Source organism: Corythoichthys intestinalis, chromosome 3 (assembly GCF_030265065.1).
Source record: "Corythoichthys intestinalis isolate RoL2023-P3 chromosome 3, ASM3026506v1, whole genome shotgun sequence".
NCBI lineage: Eukaryota > Metazoa > Chordata > Actinopteri > Syngnathiformes > Syngnathidae > Corythoichthys > Corythoichthys intestinalis.
The window spans coordinates 4,936,539-4,963,663 of record NC_080397.1 but is presented as its reverse complement, the minus strand read 5'-3'; the positions used below and the strand labels follow the sequence as shown (position 1 = coordinate 4,963,663).

The 27,125-nt window shown below is 39.2% G+C and overlaps 1 protein-coding gene across 2 annotated transcripts in view; it reads right to left on the bottom strand.

The window, feature by feature from the left end:
• The window catches only part of bmp2k (BMP2 inducible kinase), a 114,787-nt gene that overhangs the window by 47,939 nt on the left and 39,723 nt on the right, over positions 1–27,125 (bottom strand). For both annotated transcript variants that reach the window (XM_057832322.1, XM_057832323.1), the window contains exons 2-10: positions 22,063–22,181; positions 19,339–19,444; positions 19,115–19,257; positions 12,482–12,603; positions 9,705–9,786; positions 3,542–3,674; positions 3,151–3,254; positions 3,002–3,081; positions 1,290–1,438 (exon numbers count right to left, since the gene is read on the bottom strand). In XM_057832322.1, the coding sequence (XP_057688305.1) occupies positions 1,290–1,438; positions 3,002–3,081; positions 3,151–3,254; positions 3,542–3,674; positions 9,705–9,786; positions 12,482–12,603; positions 19,115–19,257; positions 19,339–19,444; positions 22,063–22,181 (1,038 nt within the window). The remainder of the gene's footprint in view (positions 1–1,289; positions 1,439–3,001; positions 3,082–3,150; positions 3,255–3,541; positions 3,675–9,704; positions 9,787–12,481; positions 12,604–19,114; positions 19,258–19,338; positions 19,445–22,062; positions 22,182–27,125) is intronic.

Sequence of the window (27,125 nt, the reverse complement as noted above, 5' to 3'; positions counted from 1 at the left end):
TATTGATACAATTTATATCAGCGATTTGCCCACAAGATAAAAAATGTCAATCAGTAACACTTTATTTGAATGAATAGGACTTTCATGATCACGATTTCACATTTTGTTGTCGTTTTCAAGCGAAATACTGAACTTCTAGTTTGTAATATTTATCAGTGTACCAGTGTTCTGCTTTGTCCAGTATTTTACATGTAATGCTTAAGGTGTTATTTCATGATGTGAGATTATTTTTAGGGCTGTCAAAATTATCGCGTTAACGGGCGTTAATTAATTTTTTTAATTAATCACGTTAAAATATTTGACGCAATTAACGCAGATGCCCCGCTCAGGGAGTTTTAAATGACAGTACACATTGAAACGCTCACTTGTTGTGTTTTATGGAGTTTTGCCGCCCTCTGCTGGCGCTTGAGTGCGACTGATTTTATAGGCATCCATGAGCATTGAGTAAGTAATTATTGACATCAACAATGGCGGGCTACTAGTTTATTTTTTGATTGAAAATTTTACAAATTTTATTAAAACGAAAACATTAAGAGGGGTTTTAATATAAACTTTCTCTAACTTGTACTAACATTTTTCTATTAAGAACTACAAGTCTTTCTATCCATGGATCGCTTTAACAGAATGTTAATAATGTTAATGCCATCTTGTTGATTTATTGTTATAATAAACAAATAGTCCTTATGTACCTTATGTTGAATGTATATATCCATCTTGTGTCTTATCTTTCCATTCCAACAATAATTTACAGAAAAATATGGCATATTTTATAGATGGTTTGAATTGCGATTAATTGCGATTAATTACGATTAATTAATTTTTAAGCTGTAATTAACTCGATTAAAAATTTTAATCGTTTGACAGCCCTAATTATTTTATTTTTCGTCATTTTACTTTTTCTATTCTTGGTATATTTTATACCTTGAAGTTAGCGTTTCTAAAATTACTACTGGTATAGTACAGAGAATTCTGAGAACAGTATTGTATAATTTTGTATTTTTCCGTTTTCAAAGTTTTTTGTATTTACTAGTATATTTCAATTTTACTATTACATACATATATTTTTCAAAACATTTCTTACTAGTTTTACCATTTTTAAAAAATGTGATTCTTTTCTAAATGTTTTTTATCATTATTATTTTCAGAAGTATTATGTTTTTCCTTCAAGTATTTCCATATTTAAAAGGGAAGGAGGAAAACAATGTGATTTACCCTTCCTACCAGCAGGTGCCAGCAGTTTCCCATTTTGCAAAATCTTGCTAGTCTGTGACCGTTTGCTTTTAACACACCTTTCTGACCATTGCTGACAGAAGCTGAAGGCACCACGGTCATCTTGACAGGTGTGACAGTAGCGAGCGGCAGAATGTTACTATTTGCCGCCTTCGGCCTCTGTCTGGGAGCTATGGAGGTCTCCGTTGGGCCCACGGAGTCTCGTATTCTGGGGAAAAAGAACATCAAAAGGTTGCAGTGATATAGAATTACTTAACTCTAAGAGTGCCATTGAAGATGATACAGCGTAGTTTTAGTCAACGATGACAATAATGAAAATATTTCGTCGACGAACACTTTTTTTCATGACAATAACAAGCTTAAAATGTGTTATGGGAGACTAAACGAACCAAACGCCAGTTTCCTTCTGACGAGACGAGACGTAAATGCGCAATAGTTTCTGTCACATGTTCACAATGTGTGACATTTTATGTGTAGTTAGCCTACATCGTAGCAGTGTCTGGTTGCGTCACTCGTGACGTCTCCAGTCTCCATGCAGGCTTACGCACACAAAAAGATTTGTTTCCTTGGCCAACGAGAATATGCAATGTTGCTTTAGCCTTTAAAAGTCTGTGCTGACTCTGATGAGTAATCATCACACACTAAATGTAACTCATGGCGTTAGCATAGCATTCGTATTCACGTTTGCATTAGGCTAATGCTAACAGTGAGCGTCCTCTTAAATTCTCAGACAACTTTTTTTACATACAGTTCGTGGCGTCCAGTGGGGTATCATTAATTGAAAATAATATACTGTTTTCCTGCTGAGTGTGTTGGCATTGCAGACGCTACAATAAGTGCTTGTCTGTCAATGTTCTTTGGAAATAGCCGGAAACAATGTTCCCTGCAATTTTTCATGTGTCTGAGCAGACGCAAAAGCTCCCTGAGCACACTAAGGACCACTGTGAGCAACATCAGATGTTTACCCTGTGGCCACACACCAGTATCACGTCTGTTCAAAATATAGCAAGTCATATCATAGCAAGTTACATGGCTCATTAAAAGAATGAAATTATAGCAGCAATTTTCATTAAATTACTTTTAATATAATTGATTTGGCCCACTTAAAATGAAAAGGACAAAAATGTCGTTGGGCATGAGATGTGTATTATGTTACTAGGATGAGTCCTGCTTTGGCCTGGGTAAGGTCCAGTTGTGCCATGGGTGAGTAAATGCATAGTTAATAAACAATAATAATAATAAAAAAATTTGCAGTGAAAATTTTAGTAAAACTTTTAAATTTTACAGACGAAAAAACATTTCTAGTAAACATTGACTAAAACTAGACAGAATTGGTCTTTAGTTTTTGTCAACAAAAACTAGACGAAGACAACACATTTTAAGATGACTAAAATATGACTAAGACAACAGTAATAAGTGTTATCATACAAAAGACTAAGACGAAAATTAAAAGGGCTGCCAAAAACAACACTGCCATGATAGACGACCAACCATGTGGCTCTTTTCATCCTCCTGCTGGTAATTTAAGTTACAAACTAACTAGATGTCCAGTCGATTTGAACTGGAAGGGCTGATTTCAGAGGAACACATGTTCATTCGTTGAAAGCCCTCCCACTTCCAATGGATTGAACGTCGAGTGCCGCGAACCAACCAGAGTGCCAATGATTTAATAAGGGTATGTTAACAAAGTCCAATATTTTAACAACAATTTACCGTGGACTAAAATTTTGTAAAGAACATTAAAATTGTTGTCCCAACTAAAAAGAAGCACCTTGCTTTCGTCATACTCTTCTTGGCGGCCGCCTCACTGGCTGTTAGAGGCTCTGGTAATGACGTGGGGATGGAAGAACTCTGTAATGAGAGTTATTCTGTAATTATGAAAACATAGAAAACAAACTATAATGTCTGCGCTTTACTTACAAAGATATTTGGCACAGGACAGTCCCTTCCGGCAAATTTAAAGGCAAAGTAGGACACTTGGTAGATGTCTGGTCTTTTCTCTTGGTCTGGTTCGAGCATATAGCCTGAATGATAAGCATAAGAACAATTGGTTGCGCTTCTGCATTACGCCACTTGCTAGCGCCATTGTTCCACTACTAAAAGGGGAAGTGAGACAAGTAGAAAACAAGCAAGCAGACAGACAGTTCTGACTGGTTTAAACAGGCTCAACTTGTGTACAGATGGCTCAGTGCTCGAACACTCACACACACACGCACACGCACACACAAAATAAGGCTGAGTGTGCAGATTAGCTCATGAAAACAGCATCAGCCCAGGCCAAATGTTTTCAAGAGAATAAAAAATAACTTACGGATTAAACAGTGCAATTTGAGGGAGAACTTGGAGTTGTCAGGAACAATAAAGGTTCCGTCGCATATGGCAACTTGACTCTCCCCGAATGGGAGCGTGAAGAAACACAGCTTGTACAACAAGCACCCCAATGCCTGTGACGACAAACATTTGATGGTTATGAACTCTCCTTTTCATGTTGAGCAGTTTTAATAACAAAAAAGGACAAAAAAACATTTGTTCTGGACCCCCAGGCTTCAAAGCAAAATGTACATTTTTTTCATGTATACGGCTTCTTGACTTTTCTATAGCCTACTCTTGAGACATTCATCAAATATCATGTTGCAACATCAGGGGTGTAGACATTAAGGGAAATTAGCTCAAGTTCACTGGACCCACTATGAAAATTGCTGGCTTAGGTCAATGTGTCAGTTACTTACCCCAATAATCACAAAAAAGAACAATTTGCATGAATAACATTTATTTTTTAGGTACAATTAATGAAAAATGCAAAACGGTGCAAAAACATGAATCTCGTGCAAATAATCCTATTCCAAAATCTATAATCACATCCATAATCATTCCATAATAACAATGACAATAAATATTCTGAATCTGTTCGTGCTCAGACCAGACACGCACTCTCCATCAAATTGGTGTGAATGGCTGTCACCCCAGGAGGATGGTACACAAGAAAGCTCATCAGACCATAGGACATGGGTCCTATAATCCATATACTTGGTTGACATGTCTACAGCAAACTGTTTGCAGGCTTTCTTGTGTACCATCTTCAGAAGAGGCTTCCTCCTGGGGTGACATTCATGCACACCAATTTGATGTAGAGTGCGGCATATGGTCTGAGCACTAACAGGCTGACCCTCCACCTCTTCAATTTCTGCAGCAATGCTGACAGCACTCTTGTAACGAGTCACATGACATTTTGGAGGGAAAAAGACAAGCAGTACTCAATTTGGACATTCAGAGATGTACGCAGTTCCCATGCGGTGTACTCACTTTTGTTGCCAGGGGTTTAGATATTAATGGCTATATTTTGAGTTATTTTGAGGGGAAAACAAATTAACTATTATATAAGCTGCACACAGACTACTTTTCATTGCGTCAAAGTGTCATTTTGTCAGTGTTGTCCCATGAAAAGATATACTTAAATATCTTCAGAAATGCGAGGGGTGTACTCACTTTTGTGATACACTGTATAACCCAAATCGACTCCAGTGACCACTTAAACTTATTTTAATGTTTTCGGGAAACACATACGCAAAAAAAAAAAAATTCTTGGGAGCTCCAGGGGGAGGTGGGCCCGCTAAAGAGCCACGTGCCTGGACGAAGTATTCCTGTCTTCCCCTTTATGCCCCCCGGAAGTGTCCCCCAGCTCATGGCAACAATTTAGAAGTCAAAGAGACGACCAAAGCAATTATGGCGAACGATTTTAAAGCTAAACATGTTTATAACAAAGGTTTTATACTCGTTAACATTTCTCTAACATACTTCTCTGCATATGTGGGCATTGATCCGCAGAGTAAACCTAGTTTTTTTGTAGTAGCCGAGCCAATTCCATCTGTCTCACCCCTGGGGCTGAAACTTTCTTTCCCTTTTCATATTGGATTTCGCTGTCCCTAAACTACTCCAGTGACTCTCTTTCTTGAGTGGTCTTTTTTCGCCGATGCTTGGCCGGGTGCTGGGGGTTTCAGAAACGTCATTTTTTAGTATAATATTAGGTTTGTACAGAGATACTGACAATCAATCAGCAGCAGTAATCAGGTAGCGTGAGTTCATGCGAAAGCGAGCGAACGAGGTGTGTTCACACAACAGCTGACTGCATAGACTATAAGGTTGTCTTGATCTTGATAGCGTAACGTCATCAAAACACGGAACCGCTGGAAATTAATGTGAAAAATTTATTTATTCTAATCACACATTATTTTTCCTGGCCCCACTGGGCCAATGGTTGGAACATTTTGGTGGCCCTGATGGTTTAAGAAGTACGTCCGGGCCACCGGGTTATTTATATTGATGAACCCTGAACATGAAATGAGCTTTGGGGGCTGAATAATCAAAAGCTCCCTTGGACAATCTTGTCTTTGGAAGATGCCAGAAAATAGCCACAATTAGTTTTAAAAGTTCACTTTTCTTCAAGATGGGGCATTTTCTACATCTTTTCTGGAATGGCTTCTTGAGTTTTTGTGGGTCTACTCATGAAATATGTGCTGAGCAAATTTGCTTTAGGAAAATGGCTTTAGGGGCTGAAATTTCAAAGAGATTACGGGGGGCCCAACACTCGGCACAAATAAAGTTTCCTATTAGTTACTCAGCTAAAGACCCAGACATGTGTTTACGCCCTGAGCAATATGGCTGTCCTAACAAACAAGGCTGCAGGCTGCTTATGAATGATGCATTGAAATGTGGTGACACTGCATTTAAAAGATAAACCCCTTTGGAACCAGCCACTGCCTTCTGGGCTTCCGGTTGCCTCTAAGTACATACTGTATCTCGTTGTCACTGAACAAGCTGATAAACACGGGCATGCGTGTCAACACATACTCCAAATAGTCCAGGAAGTGGTGTGCTGGGGGGGGGGGGGGGGGGGGGTGTCGAACTAGGAAGTAGGGAGGCGGTGGTGCGGAGTATTGTTGCCTAACAGTTATCTTACTTTCCGAGGTTTGTTTATGTGGCAAAATAAACATTGAGCGTAAATAAATTTGTGTTTTTATGCTTCTCAGCTGACCAATAGCAAGTGGCAAAGTCCACTCGGGACTCGCTGCCAGACATTCACCTTTGGACCATTTAGTTGCCCCTATACATTTATTCAACAGACCAGGACAAACACCAATCGTTGGCCTAACAGCTTAGTTGCTACGGTCATTTTCTTCAACATCTTTGGGGGTGGGGGGGGGGCACATTGTTCTAGTCTTTTTTTTTTAAACTGAAATGTTTAGCCTAATACAGTGGTTCTTCAAAAGGTACCGAACCCCACTAGTTTCACATGTGGATTCACCAATTTTTTTTTTTTTTTTTCAAATTGAGAACTGATATGTATCTTAGTTAGCATGCTAACAATTTAGCAAATTAAAATGCTCCTCATTTTGATTTGAATTTAGCATGTTTTATAAACAGGTCAAAATTTGAGAAGCAAAACAGTCCAAAACCTGCTTTAAAAAGCCACTTTGCCTAGATTTAATCAACGTACGAAAATAGGCCTCTGCGTTTCTTTACCTTCGCCCAACCTCTTTGACTTACTCACCGAAACCCTGGGGTTCGATCGAACCCAGGTTAAGAACCACTGGCCTAATAGCATGCTTTTTCAAAAACATTTAAATATGACTTGGGCTACTATCCCATTGAGGTAACAACATAAGAAATAAGAACATTTGAAAGGAGCTTCTGTGAGCCTAATTTAATCCTAAAATGCTGACTCCATCTTGTGACATCACTCACTAGGCCACACCCTCCTAAAATAGGTATAGTAGTACATAAGCCTGTCGCGATATGCAATAAGTCAATGTATCGCACAGTAAATAAAAATTAGGGCGGTAATTTTATAATTGCGTGCACACGGCACACATGCGTGTTGATTGCATATGAGACTCCAGCTCATTTCGCAGATTTTTATTGGTCATCAACACTGCCGTAGAATTAGGGCTGGGCGATATGGCCTTGAATGCGTATCACGGTAAATTGAGTAGATTTACTTCGATATTGATAAATGACGATAAATTCACCCACGCGGAATGTTATACAATTTAAAAATCTGAATCAATGCGTGAAATACAAATCATCTGTTTCTCGTTGATTTATTTACCAGATTTCATTTAACATTTTTAAACAATTGTACATGCAGTCTTAACATTAAGTATTGGAGTGGGAACCTCTTGGTACCTCACGATACGATTTGCGATACCAAGCTGACGATAACAATGATCTGACGATACGGCGATACAACAATTACCGATACATTGGTCAGGAAATCATTCTAGAATATTCTACAAACAACTAATAAACAGAAAAACAAGCTTCTGCTGTGAATTGGAATGAGTTTATCACTAGTAGACGTCCAATCCATTTGAACTGGGAGGGTGGCAGCGAATGAGGACTGAACGTCTATGGCGGTCAGTGGCAGCCAATGCCAGGCAATGAGGTAATTTTGGGCTATTTAAGGTCATTTACCTGTTGATTTTCAGTTACTTCTTGTTGGTTTTGGGGTATTTTACCGGTCACTTCCTGTTTATTTTGAGTTACAGAACAGGAAGTGATCTGGGAATCACCAAAATGAGTAGGCAGTGACTCAAACTCAACAGGAAATTACCTGTAAATGCCCTGAAAATCGGACAGAATGACTGAATGCTCTGGTTTCTTATGAACGAACGTTCCCAGTCTAAATGGATTCGGCGTTGTGCACCGTCATTGTAGCCTTGGAGTTAACTGAGACACTATTATGGTGGAAGATTTTGGTAGCAACTTGTTGGTGCCTTTTTATTTTTTTTTGTTAGACATTGACACCTTTTTAAAACGATATCGCGATTCTTGGCAGGAGCATATCGATAACCTTTTGTGATACAAAGTATCACGATATATCACCATTTCGATATTTTGTCACACCCCTAATTAAGTATATAAAAATTTCTGGTAAACCATAAGAATTCAAGTATGAACATTAATAACAGCTTGTATGGCTTGAACAATGTACAACATTATAAAAATCAGTACGAAGACTGTGCAAAAATGTCATTGTAACACAAATGACTTACAGTTTGAACAAAACACTTCAAACAGACAACTTATTGTTAATGAGTGCTGTGACATAACCACTCAACACAAGTGTTTACTTCAAGGTTTCAGGTTTTTTGCCCATAGCATTTTTAATACATGCACGCATTCATGCACCCCCCACACAGACAGACAGACACACACACGCGCGCACACACACACACACACACACATTAAAGCTATATTGCGCTTTTGCTAATGAAACGTTAAGATTTTATCATGGTAATAATGACACAGAATGAAGCAAGCACATACATAAAAATAGCTGTGGCCATTAAACGGTCATATTATAGCCTTCACTGTAGGATTATAATTTATGATGAATGCGTTACCCTCATAAAAGATAACACACACACACAGGTACAAAATAGCGCGACATACTAATTGCTAGATGCAGTCCGTGCCCAATCCACTCATTAAGTTTAGCCGTTTTGACAAGGTTAGAGCCGCTATCTGACTCCATCCAGTTAATTTTATAACATTAGCCTCTAGCATTAGCCTGTGGCCTGGCTACCAGTAGAAAGCAACCTCTCCTGAAATCGTGAGAACCAAGGAGGAAAGCGGGTGAAAGCAGTTTGGAGGCCGCCAAGAGTCTATTTAATGTTGGGTGAAAGTTTGGCGAAGCTCCCTTAAGCCCGACACCATTACGTTTGCTTGTAGCGATAGCGGTAGCCGCTAGCGTTAGGCTACCGGGCGTCTGTTTGTTTGAGTTCCTGATAACCACGTGACCACATACGTAACCACACTGACTGCTTTCTTAAAGGGGAATGAACATAGCAGAACAACACAGAGTCAAAGAGGGATGAAAAGACCAATTTCTTGTTTTATTAAATTACCGAATTTACCGACATGGTCAAAATTACGTCGGTCATCATGAAGAATTTCGGTAACGGTAAATTTTCGGCATACCGCCCGGCTCTATGTAGAATTAAAGTTCAGATATACAAAATAAGGAATCACATCTACAGTAAACATTGTAAAACGTTAGCATTACTACATTGAGGCTAATGGAAAAAAGATCATGTGCTAACAACTTTAGCCTGCTATAAAACATAGGCAGTCTTCTCCAAATTTATACGAAAAAAAATCTATTACTGACACCACATGTATGACGAAAAGAGCTCCGTTTTCAACTTCACATCATACAAAGTCCTGAGTTCGGCTTCATTTTTTTTTTAAAAGAATGGAAAATGGTGGCCTGATACTGTTTGACAGAAGACGTTCCACTGAAATTTTTGTTTTTGTTTTTTTTTTGACAAGAAAGTAAGCGAGGGTAAACAAGAATTGGGCGAGGCAGCTAAGAGGAGGAACCTGTTGGGGCAGAGAAATGGCAAGAACCACACGCGGGACAAACCAGCCCTGTAACAACACACACACACACACACACGCACGCACACACTTACCCATATATCAGCCTTAGTGGTGATGACTTTCCCTGCATACAAGTTAATCATCTCTGGGGCCCGGTACGAGAGTGTCGTGTACCTGTGGGAGGTAAGGAATGATAGGAAGTCATTTTAATGACATAACAGCATGCTAATTTCTGAACATAAACGTCACTTTGAAACATGTCCTGGAAGAAAATACTGTACATAAAATGACTGCGCAGACACATTGATAATCAGAAACTTTCATTTTTGTGAATTATAGGTTTAGAATTTAATTTTGTGAGCAGAGTTGCAAGAATGTGCCAAAGAGAAAACTGCATGCAACTTGTTTTACGGTCACATTTTCTATATTAAGACTACGAAAACTTAACCGAAAAGGTATGCCCGCTAGACAGTTACCGTAACATGGTACAGGTACTCCCTGGGTTATGACGTACCCGACTTGCGTGATTTCGATGCCGGAGTCTCGTTTGCCGTTTTGTCTCCAGTCGTTTTTATTTTTGTTTTTAAGTCGCGTAACAGCCGCCACCTCTCAGCATTGAAGATAAGTACAGTATAATATTTGTCATTTAATTTTGTTATTTATTAAATCTAAAAGGTTGAATTGTAATTGCATATTTAATTTTGTTATTTATTAAATCTAAATGGTTGAATTGTAATTGCATATCTGGTATTTCATCATATATGTGCGATCCGCTTTCCTTTGTTGCACGCGGACTTGTTTGACGTCACGCCAGCGCTACTTTCTGTTAGATTTGAGCGTTGCTTTCATGCTGGGAAGCGGGGGTGAACACCAATTAACATTTTAAAAAGGCAGAGAAATGGTAAACGGCGCGGGCACGGCAACGCCCCCCCGTTAGCTCTCTATTAGCCCGCTAGCTTAATGAGCAGCATTCGTTTTCACTACTGGACCGGTGCGACTAATAGCTGCTGTTTTCCTTTTTGAATTGCCCAAGATTTAGACCTTATTTCCCTTGGAATTATTGTGCAGCCATTGAGGTATGTTTTTGTAACCAAATGTGTCTCTATTGATTTACCTTAGAGCATTATCGTAAGCTCTTTGTCATTATTATATTGTATTTTCTAATTGTTTGTTAATAATTTGACAAATTGATAAATGTCAGTTGTAAGAAGAACTATGGTGTGACCGATGTTACCGGCAGGAAGTAATATCTACCCATTTATCTTATTTTTTACTTAAGTTTATTAATATGACGTATAATACCGTATTGGCCCGAATATAACACGGCCCTGATTATAAGACGCCCCCCTCTTTTTCAAGACTCAAGTCTGAAAAAAAAAAAAAAGACTTTTTGAACACCAAATTAATTTTTATACAGAATTACAGTACATCTGAAACATGTTATTTTAAAAAGCATGTTATTTTGCCTCATTCAAATCTTAATATCTGAACATTTAAATACCTAAACTAAAGTGCAATCACATTCATAAATGAATGGCTTCTGGTCTTTGAAATGTAAATAAACCAATCTATTGTGATTAAACAACAAAATTGCAATAACTGCATTAACCATCAAAGTGAAGTCTAACTGTAGCCTTGAAACAAATCTGAATAAGGAAAAACATTGCAATAAAATAATGCAAACTGGTTAAACTTGAGAGTAGCTGTGATCTGTCATGACAGAACATCGCTTCAATGATATCTGGCGCCATCTAGCGCCGTTAATGGGTATAATGTCTAGACCGCGAATATAAGACGACCCCCTCTTTTTCAGTCTTATTTCAATGCAAAAAACACTGTCTTATATTTGGGCCAATACGGTACATGTTTTTGGATAGTTATTTTGAGATTTAGGGGCTATTTAGGGGTACTTAAAGGACTAATTCCAATTTACATGGAAATTCGTGTTACGTCGCCAGCGTAGGAACGGAACTCATTCATAAACCGGGACTACCTGCACATAATTTAGTATGGCATAATTCATTACACACATGGCAGTTTCAAAAAGACGGAAAACATTTAACGGGCGTTGTTAACAGACAGCAATAGATAGGATTATAGAACAGACACTTGACCGATATTTACATAGTGTGCTAGAAGGTAACCAATAACGCATTCAAAATTTGCATGATTTGCTTGTCAGTTACTGGAACGCGCAAGACAGTTACTAGAACATGGGCAACAAATACCGTACCACTTACACGCAATGTTCCCTCTAACCTGCGTGCGTGCGCAATCGCGCACTGCTTGCACATACTCAGCACACAAGAAAATCGATGCCGCCCACAAAATCGAGTTCAACAGAAACGTATTGCATTGTGACAAGGACTAATGTCGACGCCACACTGATGTGTCAGCGCAACACTCCTATTGGTACGTTCAATACGACAACGCGACGCTCCTATTGGTATATTTGACAAGGCAACATGACGCAACCGAATTGTGATAGCTACCAAAATGTGGTATACAGTTACTGGAACATGCTAGACAGCTACAAGTCTCCAAAACATTTTTAACAATTTCTAAACTTAAGTTATCCACACCTGATAAGTTACCAGTACACCCTAGACTGTTACTGGCACATGCTGGAGAGTAACAAGAAAAGGCTAGACAGTTATTCATACTGTAGGTACTACACAGCGACAAGTTACCATAAGACAGTTATTGTTGAGGGCTCTGCAGTTTTCTGTCCGTTTCATGTTTCGTGCTTAAATCTTGAGTGTTTGTTGTTTGACAGATTTAAATGGCATCTTTGAAATTGAAAATCCCAACTTCAAGTGAGACAGAACATATTATCTTGCAGCTGCCTTCCGAGATTTATTGAACCTACTTCTTTATCTCGTCCTCCACAGCGGTCACACCATCTTTGTGGGGCTGCAGAATTTTGTGGGTGGCGCTGCCAAAGTCACACAACACATAGCTTCCATGATCATTCAGCAGGATGTTCTCCACCTACCAAGGAACACTATGTTAGTAATATATATCACGTAGTCAGTACTTATACATTTTAAGAACGCGAGAAGATTGGACATATGATATAATCTCAGGGAGGTGTTCATATGTGAAGCCCCTTTAGAATGAACCTTGTAATGTACAATATTTTCAAACACTTCATCCTTCTGCTGTAATTTTATCACAAGTAGATGTCCAATCCATTTGAACTGGGATGCTGGCAACGAATGAACCCCTCCCACTTCAAACGGGCCTCTCCCACTTCTATGGCCGTCAGTGGCAGCCCATGCCAGGCAACGAGGTAATCATGGTCCATTTCAGTCACTTCCTGTGGATTTTGGGTTACAGAACAGGAAGTGATCTGGTAATCTCCCAAATGAATAGGCAGTGACTCAAACTCAACAGGAATTAACCTGTAAATGCCCTACATCGAACAGAAAGTGACCTGTAAATGTCCCGAAAATTGGAAAGAGTGACTGTGAATGCTATGGTTTCAACAGAACGAACGTTCATTCGCTCTTCCCAGTCTTAATGGATTGCACGTCGAGCGTCGTCAATGGAAGCTAAGGATGCAACAATACTCAGTTTTATATTGTACCGTTCGATACTCCGTCTTCGATTCAATACGCAAAAACAGTCAATCCAAATGAAAAGCTCCCAAAATATATTTTCCGAATTTATTTTTGTCGTCTCTCTCACTAAATTGTCTGGCGCAAGGTTGCCTTGAAAAAACAATTTCTGCTGCTAGCAGCCCCCACCCTCCATTCCTCCCCCATACTGCATGAAAGGTGGGAGCTGTGGCGCACGAGGATCATTGCTCGTAAGGTAAGACAGAAACTTAAGGAGGCGGCTTGCTGGCTTCGATATCATATGGATCCGTTGTTAGGCAGCATTTTGAGAGAGCGAATATGCTATCCTCACTCGTACATATTAGACAAAGACTGTCTTTACGGAAACGTTCAACACAGTCCGCCTATATATTGTTCCCGACTTAGTTGCTACGAATAACCTCGCTTTGACAACAGACAGGTTAAGACCGTGGGTCACAGAGAGCTAACTCATGGTCACATGATGAAAAACGAGTGGCAAATTAAGAGCGCTGTACTTCAAACTCGTCCTGTTTATGAAAGTCGATTGTCAAATGCTGGTGTTGTGCAGTAATGAGCAGATGTGACTTCTGTGGCGTTTGTAAACTTTTTTTAATGCTCGACAACACTCGCACGCACACACTAGATATCATCAAATAGCAACCTAGATGTGCTACGTTAGATTCCCCCAAGTCTCATGCCAATGGCTGCGTGAGCCCAGAGTGCTCATGGGACGCGTTGTCCATATACTACATCGATGAATTAAAAACTGCTATGACTAAAAGGAAGTTAAGCAGGCCAAATCAATCCATACCAGTGACTATAGATAATGCTGCAAATATTGTTAATTTAGTACATAACACAGATGGACTTGGACCACTAATAGAATGTTTTGCTCATGAGGTAAACATACCTGCTAAGAGAGTAATTGCAATCAACAGTGTGCCCCGCCTCACTTTACAAACAGTAAAGATTGTTCTCAGCACTTTTATACAAAATTTCTTCAGATCAGTATGAAGTAAGCACATAAATAGCATGCACTATAATGCATGTTTATATGATGGCATTGTTATTTTTGCTTGTTAGCAAACTAAAAAAAAATTTTTTTTTTAATGTAAAAAATGTATTTTTTTGTTTCAGAGCATTAAATTAATCGAAAATTGTGTCCCTCGTATCGAAAATTGTATCGAACTGTGACTTAACTGTATCATTGCATCCATAATGGCAGCCAGAGAGTTAACTGAGACACTATTATGTTGGGGGGGCCTTGGCACTTTTTTAAAACAATACGTCCATTCCTGGCATGAGCGTATCGATAACCATTTGGGATGCACAGTATCCCGATATAATGCATCACCATTTTGATAATATTTTGTCACACAACTACTACCAAATACTAGAGGTGTGCATCGACACCGCCCTCACGATTCGATTCGATTACGATTCGGAAGGCCACGATTCGATTCGATTCAGAGGGTCACGATTCGATTAGGTTCGATTCGGCAATGCACTGCAATGCATTAAAGCCTGGGATGCATTAAAATTCTAAAGCAAAGCATATTTTTTGTGAATCATGAGCCAACACAAGCGGACAGACATTAAACAACTTTTTATTGGCTCTTGTGTCACTCCTGGTCGAAGTCAAATGAAAATAGTATACTTTCATATATATCTTAAAAAAAAAAAAAAAAATCAGATCACAGCATTTAATTAGTGCTTATAATGAGACCAGGGCTTTCTCTTTTTTTTTTTTTTTTTTTTACACACAGTAGCAGCCTTTCACACAGTGCAACATCTGAACTCCTGTGCAAAATCAGTAATAACAGTCACTGTATTTTAGTCACAACGACCCATCAATAAAAATATTCAAGTAAATATTAAAGAAAACGACAAAGAAAATATTGTAGTGCAGCAGCATCTTTATCGTAATATCAATCCAGGGATCAGTTCAGTTGCAAACAAAACATCAACTAAATTGCAATGTAGAACAAAAGTAAAACGTAGGCCTAGCCAATCTTATATCTATAATATTTCTCGCTCCCTCTTTCTCCGTTTCAGCCATTGTTATGTTATGTCCTATCTCTCTGCTCTCTCGATTACAACTGCGCTTGTCTGTGACGTTACTCCGGTAAGGAAGCGGATTTGGGTTCCTCGTCCCCCCTGCATAGAGGTTAGATCTTGTGCCCGAACCCGACCCGACCCGAAATGTTAAGCATTCACGTTTCGGTGGGTCGGGTCGGGTCGGGCCGCCGCGCCGGACTAATAAAGTATTTTAAAAAATACATAAATAAAATGCGCAGAGGCACAGCCCTCTTTTTCTTCTTCTCCTCCCGTTATTTCGTTGTGTGAATGCTTTTATAATTCTCATAAATATATGTAGACTATTTAAATATTGAGTAAACTTGCGTTTTTTTCCTGCCAACTGAGAATTCGTAACGAAAGACACTTTTATTTACGCACGCAAAGGCAAATGTGATCCTTTTGAATCTTCTCCTCTGTGTCTGTAAAACCGCTTTTTTTTTTTTTTAATCAAACTTTCCCAGCGTTATTTCGTTGTGTAAATGCTTCTATAAATTTCATAAAAATATGTAGACTATTTAAATATTGAGTAAACTTGCGTTTTTTTCCTGCCAACTGAGAATTTGTTACGAAAGACACTTTTATTTATGCACACAAAGGCAAATGTGATCCTTTCGAATCTTCTCCTCTGTGTGTCTGCAAAAACGTGTCTTTTTTATATTAAACTTTCTCAGCGTTATTTCGTTGTGTAAAGGCTTTTATAACTCTTATAAAAATATGTAGACTATTTAAACAGTAAGAAAACTTGAAGAAATGAAAATAAATTGCTGCTGCTGCGTTTTTTTTTTCCGCATCACTCGGCTCGGGCATGCAAATCTATAGTTAATTGGTCTGGCCGGTCGGGCTTCAATACCAACGGGCCGTGTCGGGTTGGGCTGGAATTTTTTAGGGGATCTAACCTCTACGGGCTTGCTTTGAATGTAAAGTAGCTCTCTCTACAGGTAAACATGAGAATAACAATACAAATGGGGAAACCAAACCCATTGCATCACCGGAATTGCGCAGGGAAGATTTTTGAACGTACTTATATATTTTAAAATGCGCTGAATCGATTCAGCGTGTTGCCCGCATCGAATCGAATCGTCCCTGCCCCGCATCGGGATGCATCGCCGCATCGATTATTGTTGACACCCTTACCAAATACCATGCTGCTTAAGCGAAACCCCTAAAATGATTGTGGTTGAGTGTTTCGTGTTTCACGACAAATCACCATACAGAACTTTACTCCTTCGCTACTCCATGATAAAAACGGAGAATGTGGGCAATTTTGCACCATCAGTCTGTCAGGAGTAAGTGGCTCAAATTTGGAGGCAATCAAATGAAATATGTAGGAAAAGTTTGAACTGAAAAACCACCTCCTGCCCAGCATCCGCAATTGTCTGTCTCATGGCCATTTTCAAATCTACACTGATGATAACAGTCAGCTGAAGGATTTAAGTTGTCGAGAAGGTTTTGTGAGAGGTCAATGAGGAGCAGGTGGGAGGCTGGCCGGGGGTTTCTGCAACAGTGGAAGGAAATAAGAAAACGAGCTGGCAAAGGAAGCAGGAAGGAGCAGGAGGGGTGTGCTAGAGGAAGCATAGGCGCTGGAATAATCTGGAAAGCTCTTATGCTGACCATGCAAATATTAAGATTCCATGAGCCTTATTTCAGAGGCCCATACCGAAGTTTCACCTTCCAGCCATTTTTTTTTTGCGTTTTGGGATCTGCCTTTTAAATGTATTTAAATGAGAGGTCAATCATAATGGTATATACATCTTTCTACTGTTCAGTATACTGGACTGTCTCAGGAAATTAGAATACACAATATTCTAATTTTTTGAGACAGTCCTGTGTATATATACAGGACTGTCTCAGGAAATTAGAATACACAATATTCTAATTTCCTGAGACAGTCCAGTATATTGAAGATTTTCCCCTATAGTAGTTACTGTAGGTCTTAAACGTATTGCCAACATGCTTTGCCCATAATCCATAGTTAAGTAAATACATGCACCATAATTAGGGCTGCAGCTATCGATTATTTAAGTAATCGATTAATCTATCAATTAGTTCGGATAATCGAGTTGTCAGATTAGGAACATTTAATGCGTTGCAGAATAAATTTTAGGAGATGTAACACAAAAGCTTGCCAAGAATGCACTTTCAAAAGAGCATTAAATGCGAATCCAAAATAAATAAAATTCTCGAGTGTTTTTTCAGACTATGCAAAATTGCCCTTTCAATTCACAAGAGCAATAAATGTATTACAAAATAAATTAAAATACCTGAACCTCAAACGGAATAAAAAATAGATGAGGATTGAAGTACAACAAAAGAATAATTGGCTAACTTGCATAGTAAACATCTGCTAGCTTAAATGCTATGAAATTAAACTTTTGTTGTCAATCCTTTTAATTCCCACAAAAACTGCTACCTATTAAAATTAAATTACGAATGCATAAAAAAATCATTAGCTCAAACAAAAACTTACAACCTCATGTTGGTCTTAACAGGGAGCCGCTGGATCCAGCCATATTAGATGACTCGTCATATTTATTGGAGCCACTATACGGCAGTGTATCCACCCAAATCAATAAAATTAAATGCAAACAATTTCAAAACAAACCATTACAATAATACTCTAATTAAACGAATCCCCGAAGCAGCAAAATTTTATTCAAAGCTTTTTTTTTTCCCTAATCGAATTACTCGAGTTTATTAACTCATTCGCTCCCAAAAACGTATAAATACGGTCTATTTTTAATTGTTTCAGTGTCCCAAAGACATATTTATACGTCTTTGACTTTTTTTTTTTTTTTTTTTTTTTTTTTTTTTACACAAGAGACATCTCTAGGTTCTGATTCAACTTAGCTCTAAAGCACAATGCTGAAAATCCATTTTAAAGCAATAAAACTGGCCACTGGAGGGCAGTAGCACATTTGGTAAGACTCGCAACCCGATTCAACGGAACGAACGGCCAGGCCGCACGGCCGGGGCGCCAGTGGAAGATGACCGAATGGACGTCCAGGATGCCAGGCGACGGACGCCTGAGCAGAACAACCGGGAGGATGCCCGGGATGCCAGGCGCCGGACGACCGAGCAGGACAACTGGGACCACCAGTGCAGCGGGCGATGCCATTGAGTCCGTGCTGCTCGCCGAGCAGAGCCTGCGCAGCCGTGCTCAGCCGCTCGCGTCCCCCGCACCCTCCAGTGTCCCGCGACTCAGCCGGAAACGCGCACGGCCAAACCAGTTACCCCGCAAGAACACAAGTTCCCTTCGCCACGAGGAAATGGCCACCACAAAAGAAAGACTTTATGAGACTTTATGAGACAGGCGGCGATGAGGGAAAAGTTTACCCCGGCTGTCGCAGCCACAACAGCGTCATCTCTCAGTTATGTGTAAATAAATTGTTACTTTGCTATCAAAAGCTCTATCTGTCTTGTTGTTTATGTTATTTTGTAAAAGGAAAACATTATTCAGATGTTTGGGATGTAACTAAAGCAAGAAATAGCTCTGCTAAAGTCAAAGTTATGTTTGAAATGTATGCGTTTACAAAAAGCTCAATTTCTCTGTTATTTCATCAGAAATTGGAAAATTGCTCAAACTAAGCTATTTTCTAATGCTGATTTCTAAAGAATGGAAAAGATATGAACTAACTTTTTTTTCCCTGCTAAAAGAAGAGAGTCTAATTTTTATTTTGGTGGGTTTCATGTTTATATAGCAATAGAACAGAATTTTCTGTGGGCCTTGCAAAATCAGTCAAAATCCAGTAAAACAGCCGGGAGCAAAGGGGGTTGCACCGGTGAAAATGGCTGGGAGTGAATGAGTTAATGGCTGCAGCACAAACCATAATATGTCTGTTTACCTTGAGGTCCCGGTGAATGACTGGGGTCTTGCACTGATGGAGCCGCGCCACTGCCTCGCATGTGTCACAGAAGATATGCAGAACCTCGGCCTCACTGAAACCCACATTCAAACGCTGGTTCATCTGCTTCACCACCTGGCCCGCTAACGCAGCAAGCAAAACAAAATGTAGCCTTCACTCTGGCACTGTTCATACTGGGATGCCATTTTGTGGCGAGGACCTACCTTTGCAATACTCCATGAGGATGAGGACCTCCCAAACGCTATCTGATACGGTGTTGACTGCAGAGTCAAGGTAGCCCACGATGTTCTTGTGGCCCGAGAGCTCCTTCTGCATTGTGCATAATGAGAATAAGCCTCATCTTCTGTTCAAAATTTCTGCCTGACTTAATCTCAGTCAGCATCATAAAATTTAAAGCAGGTAATGGCTAATTTAAGGACTGTTCTTATAGACAATGCAAATCCACATACATTATGCAGTTAACGTCACCAAGATTTTGGTCACTTTCAATTAGGCCTGGAGTCAGCTGTGATCAGCTCCAGCAGCCCTGCGACCCTCGTGAGGAAGATAAATGAATTATATGAATGTTATGGAGAGTGATTAAAAGTATGGCAATAAAGATGATGCAATGAAAAATGTGTGTGTGCCATCATTTTGTGCTGGTGCACCTTGAAGCCCGATTTATACTCCTGCGTTAAGGTGACGGCGAAGTGACTATGGCGTCAATGAGCATTCGATAGTTCTGCGGTGAGGGAACGTGTTGCTCTGTAATTCACCGCCAAGCCACTGGAGGGTTGTGGCGTTATGTTTGTACGTGAGGAAAAGCGGCATGGAAAATGAATGAATGAATGAATGGTTTTGGGGCATGCTTGTTGACTTCCTCTTGTCTAGTTTGACGGAGAAAAAAATGAATAAACAAGGCAAGATGGACGCTTGAATGTGGATCTTCAGCTCATCAACATTACAAAAATGTTGATCACACAAATCTTGAGGCGCAGGCGACGCAGAAGACTGTTTCGAGGCGGTCTGTCCGACTTTTGATGCCGTATAGAGTTCTAGCCTCGGGTGGAAACCAGGAAGCCGTGGCGGCTAGCTTCAAACTGCCGTCGAGCACTGCGTCCAGCGTTGGAAGCCTTGATGTTAACGTTAAAGCACTGAGGCACTCTCAATCAGTGATGATGTATCGAGTGTGAACTGTCTGTTGTTGAAAATTAGACACCAAAACAACTCTTTTGACACGAAACCTGTGATTTATTCTTCATATACTTGAAGGCTTGGTCCATTTTTGCGTGTAAAAAAATCATGTTTGACAATGGCGGTGATTTCGCGCTGAACCGGAAACAACAGTCTGAGCGGACCAATCACAGTCCATTTCCAACACGTTGATGCGACGCAATATCAGAAGATTGAGAAGGAGCAAGAGAGGCTACTGCGGACGGTGGTAAATTGGGTCTTCCTTGACGGCGCAGGTCTAACGTGAAAGCATTACTCGGCCTTAAGAAAAAAAAATTGTGCAACCAATGCAAAAAAAAGGGAAAAATTGCAAAAATGTTTTTTTTTTTGGGTGTGTTCAATGTTTTTATATATTTTTTTGTGTATATACATGTTTTAATAAAGTTTTTAAGCACTTCAAACGTAATAATTATGATAAATTTTAAGCATGTAATTGTCCCACCAAATTATAAATGCACGTCTTTATTAAATGCTTCACTGAGTGAGTCCACTCAAATCCGCTCAAGCTGCTGACTTACAAACAATGAGTTGCCACAGCAACTGTTTAACAAGCTAAACGATGATCGACACATGCGGCGCTTTGAAGTTTCGGCTTCCAAGCATCTCTGCCAAGATCAAACCTTAGCAACTGTCAATCATCGTTAACTTTAATAAGCAACTCCAGTGCACTGCCTGACCAAGACAGTTGGAGGGAGAGTGATCGGATCGGTACAGCTCATCTATATATATATATATATATATATATATATATATATATATATATATATATATATATATATATATATTTTTTTTTTTTTTTTTTTTTTCCCCCCCCAATCAAACAAAATAAATCCGAGATGGACTGAGGGCGGGAAGTTTGGGGCGCAAAGTTTGAAGCACGAAGTAGCGAGGGATCAATGTATATCGCAATGTTAATTTTTTTTTCTATATTGTTCAGGCCTGTTCCAAACAACGCTATAAAAGTTAATAGTTTAAAAGTTTTTTAATATCACAATATAATCAGACTTCATAATGATATTGACGGGTCGGATTCGACCTTCAATGTGCCACGCCTTAAATTGGGGGCCCACAATCCGCTTTATTTATTCGCAGTCGGTCGCAGAGACACATACAGCGATCCAATGCCGGACTTATGTTGAAAAAGTACGAAAGCTGTACCGCACACAGGATTGTCTGAAGATTCAAGGTAATTATCACATTTTTCGTTTTTTCACAAGAATTTTCAACGTAAAAAGCTCTTTGTTGTAAAGCTGCCGCAACATTGTCTAACAGACTAGCATCATTCTTTGACATATTTATGTAAAATAAATGCATACTGCATGTTTTTTTTTCTTTTAACCAAGAATCAATACTGTTTCACGTCCTTATCTATAAAGATATAATAATAATATAATATTGCAATATAATATTGCAATATATCGCAAATCCACCCACCCCCTGACATTTTTTTTTTGTCCAATATCATTCAGGCCTACTTTCAATGGAACTGAAACTGCATATAGGGAGTGAATCTCATCATTTTAGTAATCTCTCTATTATGGACGTTATTGTTCAGGCCTATCCCAAACAAAGCTGTTCAAGTTATCTGGGGAATATTCTTTCAATATAATGTCGCAAACCCACATCCCCCCAAAAATTGCAATGATATTTTTTTCCAATCTCAGTCAGGCCTACTTTCAATAGAACTGAAACTGTGTATAGGAAGTGAATCTTACCATGATAGTAATCTCCCTCTTATGGACGTTGAGGTCGGGAACGTTGTTGACGTACATGCGCTTAAGAGCACAGCGTACGCCGCTGTGCGTACGGGCCAAGAATACCACAGAGAATCCTCCTGCAAATACACATAAGTTGTTTATGTCTCATCAGCACACAAAATCTGTGGTTAGGTTTGCACACAAACTCATGAGTGCAAACCTAACCACAGATGAGTGACAAAATGTGTAATGATTGAATGTCAAGGAGAATTGATTTGATATTTAGATCATTTAGGTATCATATATAACTCCTGGAGTGAGCATGGGCCCAATATGATACATGGCGGTTAGGTTTAAGGGGAAAATAGGATACCCTCACATTTTTCACATTCTGTCAAGCCTCTCTATGAATGAAACATGGACAATGGGCAGCACTTTTGACGTGAAAGAACCTCCCCTGCTTGGCCCAGCTTTAGAGCTGCACAAATTTAGACATTTCTGTCAATTAATTCACAAATTCATCTCAATACATGCAATGGAGCCTGTTATTTGACCCGCTTAGATGTCTACGAGTTGGGCTAATGGTTAGGAGTAGAGGAAAGAACAACCTTCAAACTCAAAAAATTTGAAGGTTTGAACCACGTAGGGGGTAAGTGGTTACGTTTTGGGTAGGTGGTGCGGTTAGAGGAGATAAAATAAAAATCAGCCTTGAAAGTTGCATGTATTGCACCAAGGTTAGGTTCTGATAACCAGGGCTTAGTAAAAAATGTATATAACGGCCAACCTTGCTAGCTAGTAAGTGAACCAGCATCAAGACAAGTTCCTTGAGTTGGCAAAAAATTCAACAATGGTGCGTTTGCTGCACGACAAGCTAGCTCAAGTCAGATAAGGTTATTGTGGTCGCTTAGGGGGATTTGCGTAAACTACAGTAAACTAGGAGCATCATTAGCTGTCACAACACAGGAGTTTTTGCTGTAGTGTATAGCTTCAAGGCGATGGTCAACTGAATTGCAAGATGTGCCGCAGATCAAAAAGCAAAAAGGAACCCAAAACGTGATTTTTTTTAATGAGCCACAGATACCCTTTCAGTGATCAAACATGTCGTGAAGATCAAACAGTAGGCAATAAGGGATGGAAGCTATAGGCTTGAGGCTAACGATATAAACTGTTTAGGGCTGCAGCTATCGAATATTTTAGTAATCTAGTAATCGACTGAAAATTCTATCGATTAATCGAGTAATTGGATAAAACATTTTTTTTTTAGGTAAAGAGCAATTATTAATATAGATGAGAAAACAAGACATTTCATCTAATATTAAATTAATATTAATAATAATAATAATATTAACATTATTAATATTAAATAATATTAATATATAAAGCCATTTTCAGTCAATCAATGTCTTTATTTTCGATGTCCATTGTTGAAAACAGCCAACAATTGCATCTCAAATGTGACTAAAAAAAAACGTCATTACGCTTGATAACACACATCACTTAAAAGTTAGGTGTTTTTCCCACGTGTTTCAATTGAATTTCCACTTGTGTCAAGCTATAAGTTCTAGTTAAGTTTTAAGTTAGACTAAACTGTAAATCCTGTAGGATTTTGAGTTTTTGCCGTGTTCAAAATAAATGCTGTGCTGTATTGGAGCCCATTAGGCACCAGTGCTATTTGGTGTTTTATCCAGCAATGACTAGTGAGCTAAAATTGACAATTAGCATTATTAAGTTTTTATTTTACACCCTAATCACTCTACAGCGCTGTTTTCACAGACTAAATAAAGCCTGTATGTAAGAGCTAGCCACGCATCGACAGTGGTCATAATAAATAGAAACCTAGCCCTCCACAGGGATAACCTTACGTGAGCAAATGACAGTAACGTTAAACTTATTTATGAGCCCTGAGAAGTGTACTGTTTTAAGATGGCGGCTGTTTTATTAACACCGCCGAGTCGGTCATTTCGCATCTAGTTCTACGTACATATCTATGACACGCATCAGACGCTACCTGCTACCAACACAGCAACATGCGGGAGTAGTTTTTAGCAACGTTGGCGCAGTTTGTAACGGCTGTCGCCTGCAGTAAGGTATTTTTTTACTGCTTCTTCTTCTTCTACGCACGTGACGTCAGCACGTTGTCCCGCATTAAAAGGAGTCCGGGCAAAACGTGATGCTTAGAGCTGGCAAAACTTAAACGATTCCTCGAGGTGAATAAAATTACTCGGATCAGTTTTTAAACTCGAGTTGCTCGAGTATTCGTTTCAGCTCTAAAACAGTTACATAAGAAACACCTGAGCCTATTTTGTTCGAATTTCCTTTGATGTTGCCTTTATATTTCAAAGAAAAAATTGTTCACAATGGACTGGTTGGGTCCTTTTTTCAGGACACCATAACCTTCATGCATGTTGTTTTCTTTACTGACCCAATATAATCAACATTTTGGACCCAAAAAGACAACAACAAAAAATCCCCAAATCATTTGTCAAAATTTGTGATATTGATGTCCCATTGCCAACTAAACATGCTCGACGAACTGTTTTGAAGCTTGATAATATGTATTATACTTGTTAGGGTAATCATTCAACAGAAAAAAATAAGGCTGAATAGTTTTATATTTGACAATTCAGCACAAACAGCATGTATGGTCATAGGCGCTTTTGGCCTTTACACATACTATGGTCAAAACAGGTTACATACAATATAGTCGACTATAAGTACAAAATAGCGAGAAAAAAATATTTATATAAATACATATATACTATCTAACAAAAAAAGGGTTTGAAAGATATCGCTTTGTGAGGTTAGGTATTGTTCCAATTAGAGATGTCCCGATCCGATATCTGGATGGGATCGGACGCCGATATGGGCAAAAAAATGCGCATCGGTATCGGTTCGGAACATGGGAAAAATTCCGATCCAGACTTCCGATCCAGTTTTTTTTTTTTTTTTTTTTTAAAGTCCAGTCCGGGTTTTCCAGTGCACCGATTTACATAATCCATTCCAGTTTTTGCTTCGGTTTCCCTAAAATCCGGTCCGCATTTTACGGCACACCTTCAACACACCACATTTACATTACCGTCTCCCAATTTACCGAGAGACTTTATCGGTAAAAATGTCAGCTGTGTGGGATCATTTTACCTTAAAGGACGACAAAGACGAAGAGGCAGAGAGCAAAATATGCCACAATAAAGTCAAGCGTAGTGGTAAAGCTGTAAGAAGTTTTAATACAACCAACCTAATAAAGCATTTAGCGAAATACCACCACAAACAATATGAGGACTATGTTAAGAAAACCGAAGACAAAAAGAAAGGTCCTACGCAACCAACACTGGCAGAAACTTTTGCTATGCGTTACAAACTGGCGCTCGACAGTCCCAAAGCCCAGGGAATAACAAGAGTTATTACCGAAGAATTCATTCTGGATGACGAGCCATTCTCTCACGTGAGTAAAGACACACCATCCAACACGCGATTCGGCCGCTGAAGATTCGAGGACGATTCACAATCATCAAAATTCCGATTATTGAAATATGTCAAGTAAAGCGGAACTAAAACACAGCGCGGTCTTCGGGACGCAATGAGAAACTGACCGCATTGCGTCCCGAAAGTATGCATAACTTGTCTTAAACCCGGGTAATGCCAACTCACGGCTTTGGCTCAACTCATGCCGCTGGATAAAAAACACAAGAATACCGGACTTCTGCTGACAGCCGCAACAAACTACGTCAACGTCGTTTTACTGGAGATAATAGATATCATATGTATATAGAACCAGATGCTACACGACAGACTCGACTGCGTTAGCAACATTGAAGTATTGAAAACCAGATGCGTTAGTAAACAGCCGCCATCTTAAAGCAGAAGACTTCCCTAGTAGGCCGTTGTGAACTTTCCAAGTGAACCTAATTAACTTTTTATCTAAAATACTCCTAAATCGGCAAAATCTTTACTTTAATCTATCTTCAAAACAGTTTTAAAACTTTCCCATGTCGAAAGTAGACAGAAGGGAAATTATGGAATAACGGGAGCAATTTTAACAACTTTAACACTTGATTCGCAAAATTAAATGAATTGAATGTCGTTTAAAGCTGCTGATACAGAATGAGGACTTGAGTATTTTATTTACTGTTTTAAAATGTTAACTTGATACTGAAATAGTCGTTTATCTAAACCTGAGAGGCTTTTTATACAATTTTTGTAACTAATGCACGAAACATTAAAAGCATCTAATAGCTTGGGGGATTTGGGGGATTTTCCACTGAGGTTGTTGGTGTGTTTTGCTTTTTTAAGACAGTTTACAATATTATTTGCACGTTTTACTGACTGACTATGCCATTTCTGTTTGTTATTTAGAATGTTTTGTGTTTGTCACTGAATAAACAGGTCAGTTTCTTGTTACCAACCGTTGTGTGTTATTCAAACTCACCTAATTCAGCTGGCTAGTTTTTATCAAGGGTACTAAAACCTTTTTCAACATGAGTCTGACAACTATGTAAGGAGGCTAATTAACTTTAAACTTTAACACATGCTCAGATAGGTCGGTATCGGTCAGTATCGGTATCGGATCGGAAGTGCAAAACAATATCGGTATCGGATCGGAAGTGCAAAAACCTGGATCGGGACATCCCTAGTTCCAATCACCTTATCAAAACTATATAAATGCAATCAAGCTTATCCAACACACACATCTATATACATATTGAAAAGATTGATAGTGGGAGTGGGTTGGAGAGCTACCTCGCAGCAACACTTGCAAATGAGTTGTTGAAAAAGTTCAGCATTCACACTGCGCCAACCGAACTTTCCGAGTAGCATCACGTGGATGAAAGGCCCACTCATTGATTGGACAAATACAAGAGGAAACACCTCACTCCTGGGAGGGGAAAGAGGAGGGAAGGAACCAAATGGTACCTCAAGTCACACAGGCGTGCGATCACTCTCATTTTCATGACTTTTTGCACTATCAAATTGTCGCGTCTTCCAGGAGAGCGAGATTCATGAAAAAGCCGATACGAGAGGCGCCGCCTCTCGCCCAGTCACTCTTACGTGGTACATTCAGCAACAGCATGCAAAACACAATC